This window comes from Cyphomyrmex costatus, unplaced genomic scaffold (assembly GCF_001594065.2).
Source record: "Cyphomyrmex costatus isolate MS0001 unplaced genomic scaffold, Ccosl1.0 scaffold97, whole genome shotgun sequence".
In the NCBI taxonomy this organism is placed as follows: domain Eukaryota; kingdom Metazoa; phylum Arthropoda; class Insecta; order Hymenoptera; family Formicidae; genus Cyphomyrmex; species Cyphomyrmex costatus.
In genome coordinates, this window is record NW_017280561.1 from 1,175,646 (window position 1) to 1,185,540 (window position 9,895).

A 9,895-nucleotide genomic window follows, 5' to 3' on the forward strand; every position below is an offset into this window, starting at 1 on the left:
GCACATGCTTTATGCGTTATGCAAAAGTGTGTGCTCCCCGCTTTACGCTTCAGGTCTTAATCCCAAGATCCTAAAATTCAACCAATAAAGCTGCCAGTTCTAATCGAAATTTGAACTCTATTGGCTGAATTTTAGGATTATGACCTAAAGACCGAAGCATAAATCAGGCATATGAATACCGGCCTTATTCTATATCATTTATGGTTTATATTCATACTGTAATATTTTGTGGCTGTGACAAATTCCTTAACCTTAATAAGTTAATAGTCGTTTATTTTAACGAACATGGTATTACCATGATTCATACTATAATATTTTGTGGCTGTGACAAATTCCTTAACCTTAATAAGTTAATAGTCGTTTATTTTAACGATTGGGGTGTGTAGCTACGTGCGTAACACGTTCGAGTTCGACTCGTGATTTTCTGCGCCGGTTTCAATTCCAAATTCGCTCCCCCTTCCCCCGCATGCCGCGGTTTTTCCGAGCTGTTAATAGTACTGATTAAGTAGGAGGAAAGCTTAAGTCCGTTGCGAATCGCTTGGAAAAAAGAAGAAATTCGAATTTGGTATAGTGCAATATATTTTCACTCTGAAGACTTATGTGTCATATACCTTAACCTCAACTGGATAGGTTGAAGGCTTGTTAATTCGCCGTCCGGTGAAAACCAACGCGATAAATTATTCTAACGATTAATATTTCAGTTCACGAGACAAAACGACCCTTTTTTCTTGTCAAATCTTAATTTTTACACAAAAACGCATCTATTTAGTATATTTTTATCAAGATTTGAAGTGAACAGTGTATTCTTAACATTTACTCCGGAACGCTTCTTCGGCTGAACTTGATCTTTCATACGGAGTGCAAAGAACAGAAGTGTTTACGCGGAAACGAACATCATAATGCCAGTGAAAAAGACACTTGATGATATGTAATGATAAATAGACTAGAGTATCGCGGCAACGCTGATTCCGATTGTCTTTGAAAGTCCCGTCAATAGTTGCCTCTTCTACTATCGCACAAAGTTTTGCGAGGAAGTAGAAGAAAAATTGTGATATCAATTTTGACTTTAAACAATGAAAATCGGTATGTTTTTATAAGACAAGAATTCTTGAATAATTTTTATTGATTTTATGTAACGTATACCTATACATTTCCTCCAGAAAAGAAAAAATCTAGAAATTTGCCAAGCATGCCTCCAAAATCGAAGGACACGGAGATCCTGTGGTCTGATATAGCCGGTCGTATTTTAGTAAATGCAATCTCCTATCCTATCGAATATGCCAAGGTTATGATTCAGGTAAAAATATATATCTGTTAGTTAAAAAATTTCCATGCAAATGGATAAATAGTGGCTACATTGGACAAAGAAAACTAATCAGTTAAGTGCTTAGTGATTCTGCAATATGATTGGTTCTTGTCTTTAATTCTTTGCTGGATCTAAATATAAGAACTGATCACATCAAAGAATCACTAAGTGCTGATTAGATTTTTTTCTGTTGAATGCAGCCAATGATATAATATTGTTATGTGAAAGGAAATAATCATGTATTTGTCTTATTATTATGTATCTCATATATAGATTGGATATGAGCCTATTCCTCCTAAACCAACTGTAACAATGTTTGGAAAGCCAGCATTGAAACTACCTAATGCTTTTACATATAGTAAGTCCAATTTTAATTTAAAACCTAAGAAATATTTTTCAGAGGATTGTTTTACCTTTTCTACTAGATATGTACTGGATATCCAGGAAGAATTACTGGATATCTTATTTCTAACAATATATCTGGCCAAAACTTTATATTGAAATAATATATATAATGGTAAAAATAATTGAAACTTGACTTACAATAACGTAAGGTAGGATTTTTATATATGCAACTAATATTGAGGAGGTCCTAGTTTTAAGATAAATGTTTGTTAAAATTATATACTTTGAATTTTAAAAGTCAATAAATATTAGCAAACAAAACTTAGGCTCTTAGTTCTTTTTATCAATTATAACTGAATACTTTATTATTACTGATATATTTCTTAAAAATATAATGTATCAATGTGTGATAATAAAAGTTTTCAGGTATAAATACCATTAAATATACACCATTTCAAAATAAAGTTTTGGCTAGATATATTGCTAAAAATCAAATATCCAGCAATTCTTCTAGAAATTTGGTGCATTTTAAATTGTATAGAGTTTTATTACATATTCTATTTAATTTATATACATATATATATATATATATATAATGTTATTTTTTGCAGTTAAACACATAAAGAGCATAGATGGCTTTACAGGCTGCTACAGAGGCTTAGTACCTAAGGTGTGTTCCTATACAGTCAGTACAATAGCGTGCGACAAAACTTTAGAGTATTTACAGTTGAACTCAGTGGAACAAAATGAGGATGAAGACGATGGGGATGAAAGAGTGAGGTATGTGTTAAAGGAAGGGAGAAAAATACGAATGAATAATTTCTTCTATTTATAGACGTAAAAGGTGTATGAATGAGATCATTAGGGATGTGATCAGTAGAACAGTTGCGATCATAGTTAGTCATCCTTTGGAAGTCATTTCATTAAGAATGATGGCACAATTTGTGGGTGGAGAGACAAAATATAGGTACAAATATATATAACAAATAATATATATTTTTAGAATTTTAGAAACGAACATCATAATGCCAGTGAAAAAGACACTTGATGATATGTAATGATAAATAGACTAGAGTATCGCGGCAACGCTGATTCCGATTGTCTTTGAAAGTCCCGTCAATAGTTGCCTCTTCTACTATCGCACAAAGTTTTGCGAGGAAGTAGAAGAAAAATTGTGATATCAATTTTGACTTTAAACAATGAAAATCGGTATGTTTTTATAAGACAAGAATTCTTGAATAATTTTTATTGATTTTATGTAACGTATACCTATACATTTCCTCCAGAAAAGAAAAAATCTAGAAATTTGCCAAGCATGCCTCCAAAATCGAAGGACACGGAGATCCTGTGGTCTGATATAGCCGGTCGTATTTTAGTAAATGCAATCTCCTATCCTATCGAATATGCCAAGGTTATGATTCAGGTAAAAATATATATCTGTTAGTTAAAAAATTTCCATGCAAATGGATAAATAGTGGCTACATTGGACAAAGAAAACTAATCAGTTAAGTGCTTAGTGATTCTGCAATATGATTGGTTCTTGTCTTTAATTCTTTGCTGGATCTAAATATAAGAACTGATCACATCAAAGAATCACTAAGTGCTGATTAGATTTTTTTCTGTTGAATGCAGCCAATGATATAATATTGTTATGTGAAAGGAAATAATCATGTATTTGTCTTATTATTATGTATCTCATATATAGATTGGATATGAGCCTATTCCTCCTAAACCAACTGTAACAATGTTTGGAAAGCCAGCATTGAAACTACCTAATGCTTTTACATATAGTAAGTCCAATTTTAATTTAAAACCTAAGAAATATTTTTCAGAGGATTGTTTTACCTTTTCTACTAGATATGTACTGGATATCCAGGAAGAATTACTGGATATCTTATTTCTAACAATATATCTGGCCAAAACTTTATATTGAAATAATATATATAATGGTAAAAATAATTGAAACTTGACTTACAATAACGTAAGGTAGGATTTTTATATATGCAACTAATATTGAGGAGGTCCTAGTTTTAAGATAAATGTTTGTTAAAATTATATACTTTGAATTTTAAAAGTCAATAAATATTAGCAAACAAAACTTAGGCTCTTAGTTCTTTTTATCAATTATAACTGAATACTTTATTATTACTGATATATTTCTTAAAAATATAATGTATCAATGTGTGATAATAAAAGTTTTCAGGTATAAATACCATTAAATATACACCATTTCAAAATAAAGTTTTGGCTAGATATATTGCTAAAAATCAAATATCCAGCAATTCTTCTAGAAATTTGGTGCATTTTAAATTGTATAGAGTTTTATTACATATTCTATTTAATTTATATACATATATATATATATATATATAATGTTATTTTTTGCAGTTAAACACATAAAGAGCATAGATGGCTTTACAGGCTGCTACAGAGGCTTAGTACCTAAGGTGTGTTCCTATACAGTCAGTACAATAGCGTGCGACAAAACTTTAGAGTATTTACAGTTGAACTCAGTGGAACAAAATGAGGATGAAGACGATGGGGATGAAAGAGTGAGGTATGTGTTAAAGGAAGGGAGAAAAATACGAATGAATAATTTCTTCTATTTATAGACGTAAAAGGTGTATGAATGAGATCATTAGGGATGTGATCAGTAGAACAGTTGCGATCATAGTTAGTCATCCTTTGGAAGTCATTTCATTAAGAATGATGGCACAATTTGTGGGTGGAGAGACAAAATATAGGTACAAATATATATAACAAATAATATATATTTTTAGAATTTTTAACAAGAATGTATTATATATATGAATCTTTTGATTTTTTTTATTACAAAATGTATGTGATATAAGAAGAGGAACAATTACTAAGAGATAATATTAAAATTTAACAAAAAATTTGAAAAATTAATATTAAAATCGGATTCTATATATATATATATGCACTTATAAAATAAATTAAAAGAATAAAGAAGCATATATATATATATAATTGCATTTGTATTTATTAATTTCGAAGAGAATCAATAATTTTTGTTGCCGCAATGAAACATATTTATCATTATGTTCTTACCATTAGTAGTCTATTTGGTTCGTTCCTGGAGATTTACAAGGAGAATGGGATCCTAGGATATTACGCAGGATTGATACCGCGTGTAATAGGAAGCGCTGCAGTTATTATTCTAACTGGTATTTCCACATATGCTATAAATAATTACGTTATACAGGAGCCAGCGATGAAGCCATACACTGCATCAACCATGAAAGTAAGCAGAAAATTTAATATTTTTCAGAGAGAACGTGCTCTGACATATATCGACACGACATATCTCAAAACCAACGCATTAAATATTTTATACGTAAAATTTAAGCATACTTAAAATAAAGTATTTTTACAGTTTGTAGCTACGACCGTTATGTATCCATTCTTAGTGGTATCGCATTGTATGGCAATAAACGACTGTGGGTAAGTAGCATCTTATGTCCAATACTTTTATTGAAGATTAACATAATTTTTTATAATACCTCATTATAAATATATTTTGTTACTTAAAAGTAATAGGTAAATTATGAAATTTAGGAATATTAAAAGTTATATATTATAGACACTTTATGCTTTAAAAATAGTTTTATACTAAAAAGTTGAATAAAAAGTATTATGTACTTTAAGATTACATTTTAAAATGTCCTCTCCAAGGAAAATTTACTTGATATAATATACATGTTACGTATATTATATAGGGTATTTAAAATTTAAATGTCAAAACTTCAGGAGCGTGTAGGGGGATCAATAAACTATAAAAAATAGTATAAATTCTATATAATATGGTAATACATTTACGAAAATTGTTCAAGATTGGTAGCTGGTCTTCCACCACACATGCCGATCTACAAGAATTGGCTACATTGTTGGACCCATCTATCGACTCATAATCAGCTGAAAAGAGGCAGCAGTCTGTTATGGCGTTATTATACTGGACCGCAAATGCTGCAGAATGGCAAACTGATACCAATTATGGGCAATAACTTTTACCAGCCTAGTTCGTAATAAGTGTCTTAAAGTAAGCTAGCTCAATCTGTTTGAAAGCCAAATGAGTTTGTTATAAACCAAATAAGTGTCAACCAATCGTGTTCACTTGACGATTTATTTATAGTGTATAAATACAGCCGTAAAGGAAAAGGAAAGAGAGAAAGTTTCAACGAATTTATATAAGAAGGTCGTATAAGAATTTGCGTGCACTGAACATTCTTGTAAGATCAAATCATTATTCAATAGAAAATAATAGAGAAAAGACAAATTCAGTTCGGATCAATTGAGATGATTGTAATTGAAAGACAATTGTAATTAAGAACCGTTGCAACATTTTGTGTGTAATGAGAAAGTCTACATTCCTCATCATTATAAACAAAATTTTCAATATGCATTTTAATAACTGCGAGATTAATAAATGTTTCTTAAAACACAAGCACGCGCGCGCGTGCGCGCACATACACACACACATCTAATCAATTTTTAATTTAATTTTTAAACAAGATAACAAATCTACGCCTACATAATTACCTTAATTGATCTTACATCTGAAGATATATGCGATACAGTACTTGTAAATAAAAATAAATAAATTGGAACAAACATCGAATAGTTATGCAATAAAAAAATAATGCTAGAAAAAGTGAGATGTATATTTTAGCTATATTGACAATTAGACTTTGTTTCAACAATTAATTATTGATTTACAACGTGGCCTTCTCTTTACTCTTCTCGTCGATAATTGGTAAGATTTCGATGAGTATTGCTTTCATCGTTTTATAATCATTACATGTATATATACACGCACGCATGCACAAACGCATACACGCACAGGGTGTTCAGCGTAACGGTCTGTACGATTTTTTAGACAGTTCAAGGGATTCTGAAAAATCCTAAAGTCGTCTATATTATCAACTAAACCATATAATATTTATACATATAACGATTATTTTTTTTCTTACAGATTTGAAAATCCTTTTCGAGAATTAAAGTTAACACACATTAATATATATGTCTGTAGAGTTTATACTAAAAACGATCAAAAAAAGGATGCTAAAAAGAGACCGATTTTTGCCCACAAAGTTGTAAATAAAATAAATGGCGTTTTTTTAATAGATTTTGACCTCTTGAATACGATGATGTTGATAAAAAGTTCAAGATCAATAGAGAACGTCTTAAAAATTGAGCATAAACATGATGTATTTAAACAAATTTCAATATTCTTGCTTATTTTTCAAGGTTGCCACGAATTTTTTAATAATTTTATCATATCCAAGAGGTCAAAATCTATAGAAAATACTATTTCTTTTACTTACATCTTTTTGGGCAAAAATATTTTCGGGAGATATTAAAAAAGGTCCGACTTTTGACCAAAAGAAATTTGTTTAAATAGGTATGTCATGTTTATGCTCAATTTTCAAGGTGTTATCTATCGATCCCGAATTTTTTATTAACATTATCATATTCAAGAGGTCAAAATATAAACGTTATTCCTTTTATTTATACCTTTGTAAGCAAAAATTGACTTCTTTTTAACATCCTCCTTTCGAAATTAAGATCGTGTTTACCATTTCTTAGTCTAATGTAGCGTTCTAATATTGTCACGTCTTGACAATTTGTTTTATATAAAAGCTATACTTATGAAATAGTAATCCACAGACTAGTAGTTCGTACGAAGAAACAATATGAAGTTCTTAGAATTGGATTGACAAGGAAAGGCCCAACTCGGAAATTCAGAAAATTATGAAATTTTGACAATACACATAGAAAGTATCCTGAAAGTATCTCTATACTATGTAACAAACAATTCCTTTTTATTACCCGGATTCACCCTTAAGGGTTAAATCAACCTTTGAAAATTATCCTATTTCTCGTTTTTATTTCATCATTAACAGGACGTAGAATAAAATCTTTTAGAGAGAAGAAAATTATTTTTTTTAATAAAAAAAAAAAAGATTTATTGATTAAAAAACTTATTAAGTTTTCTGTGTGTGCCATTGAAGACAGACTTGGAAATCAAGTTTTGATTCTTCCATCATTTGATGATTCCATGACTTTTAAAGAAGTAATGTATTATTTTCTGTTTTTCCCAGAACATTGTTCTACAGATTGAATTTGAAACAGAATTAGAAAAATGTTATTAGAAAATGATAACATTATAATTAATATCATTTTTTGTTGTAAAAAGTTTTACGTGTTTACATTGTTACCATTTTATAACATTTTTCTAATTATTTATTTTAGGCTTAACTTGTAGAGCAAAGCGTCCTGAGGAAAAACTAGCCTAACAAAAAGTAGATTATTTTTTTTTTGGAAGTCAGGGGATCATGATAAAACATAAGGTACTTAAAATTTTCGAATCTATCAATATGACACGCACAGAAAATTTCTATATTTCTAATAAGTTTTTATTCTACAAATTAATATTTTCTCTACGTCTCAAATACAATATAAATAAATGAAGAAGACCATAGTCAAAGTCTTGTTGCCTAATAATATTGTATTTATTAAATATAATAGTAAACGGAGAAGTTATTTTTTTATTTCCTTTTAATAAATTGTGCATTTATTTTTTTCTTGAAATAATTTGCAAATTTCATCTTCAATTTGATTATACAAATCTTGTTTTTTTTTTTTAATTATATTATTTATGTCATAGCCTGGCAAGATATATTGCGTTATTTTATAATGTCAATAAAAGCTAGTCTCTATTAGATGGTCTAATTAAAAAGACGTACAATGATATCTGAATAAATCTATAAATATTTTTCCGCTGAACTAATCAAAAGTATCACTATTGTCATAATTGTCATAAATCACGTCGAAAATAATGAAAGAACTTATGGTACAAGATTTGAATTCCATCATCTTCTGTTCTTGTGTTAACGTGATAAAGATTCGGACAATCAACATTTAATATTATTTTTAATCTACATCATTTCTTATCTATTATTAAGTATAATAATTGTTTGTTTGATGTCCATGTTTACGCATGGGAGTAACTTTTTTTTTATTCAGACTCTTTATCCACAAGGTTATGTACATCAAGGAATATTGCGCGCGTTTTCAGGAATGTTGGCGAAATCGAAATCGAGGTGCACACATCCAAACGCGATGGCTCATAATCAAATGATACAAATACTTTCAGTGCGGCACAATAATCGGAAGCTGTTCAGTATTCACATTCTACGACGAAGAGTTCGAACATCGAAGGAGTTTCATTCACTTTTTGACAGTCTCGTTCCTTTTTTTCCATCTCACTCGTTAAATATGATCTATATATATATACAGAAATATTTTTCTTACAATATATAAATTACAAAAAATTAAAAAAAATGAGAGAGACTAACAAAGAAACATGTCGATATTACCAAGGCAGCATAATACTTAACAGTATGAGTAGTTTTTCCTCTTAAGGAAGATAGATATAATTAGCTCGTAAGCGTATAAATAAACAGTACACATCAGACATTTCTCTACCATTAGTCTACTAATTCGTTTACCAACTTACAGTCGCCCGTAAGATCAATCGTCAACGAAGTTTTACTATAGTAAATTTAACGTAAGCAAAACGTGGCGCGTAATCCTCTCTCTGAACAGAAATATTTAGTATACATCCAGAGACAAATTTATTTTCTTATGTAGCTACGTTACAAAATCGGTTATATTAGAACTTATCGCAATTTATATTATTGATTATATATTATATATGCCTATCTATAATATCTAAGAACTCAATTTTTTACAGTAGTTGTAAAAAAATGAATTTGCCTCTAGATACATCTTTATTTATATACAGCGGAATTTGTTTTCTTAATAGCAACTCGATATATTGTAAGTGTTCCTTTTTATCTCAGAAATTAAAATGAGAAATAACTATAAATAAAACTGCGTGACAAATATATAAGATCCACGGACATAATATGAATAGACATAGCATTGTCTGTCTTCCTCTAGCTAGAATAATAACTATATCATCAAATAATGGGACTGCGATAGAACAGAAAATAAGGCTCTTCTTTTCGTACAAATTGTTTGATAATAAGATAGAGCAAGCCATCATTAATATAATAACGAGACATTTCACGAAGATGTATTTGAGTAAAAAAAAACGATAGGCTTAGATGAAATAAATCCAAAAAGAATCAATAAATTACCAATATGAGTCGACACAAGTTATTAGAGTGTTTTTTTATATAAATAGTAGCACATACA

At 29.5% G+C, this 9,895-nt stretch overlaps 1 protein-coding gene across 1 annotated transcript; it reads left to right on the forward strand.

Moving 5' to 3' along the window:
- The first annotated feature begins 381 nt into the window (after nt 1-381).
- LOC108782038 (mitochondrial carrier homolog 2) lies at nt 382-6,110 on the forward strand. The gene is made up of 13 exons (XM_018550188.1): nt 382-1,083; nt 1,161-1,297; nt 1,580-1,664; nt 2,263-2,431; nt 2,487-2,618; nt 2,663-2,682; nt 2,938-3,074; nt 3,357-3,441; nt 4,040-4,208; nt 4,264-4,395; nt 4,730-4,916; nt 5,049-5,116; nt 5,506-6,110. Exons 1-13 carry the CDS (start codon nt 1,074-1,076, stop codon nt 5,696-5,698), a joined length of 1,524 nt encoding a protein of 507 aa, XP_018405690.1. The 5' UTR covers nt 382-1,073; the 3' UTR covers nt 5,699-6,110.
- Nucleotides 6,111-9,895: the final 3,785 nt, after the last annotated feature.

Coding starts and splice junctions, on each gene's coding strand:
- LOC108782038 (XM_018550188.1), top strand. Junction 2,432..2,486: donor GATGGGGATGAAAGAGTGAG/GTATGTGTTAAA, acceptor TTCTATTTATAG/ACGTAAAAGGTGTATGAATG. Junction 3,442..4,039: donor ACCTAATGCTTTTACATATA/GTAAGTCCAATT, acceptor TATTTTTTGCAG/TTAAACACATAAAGAGCATA.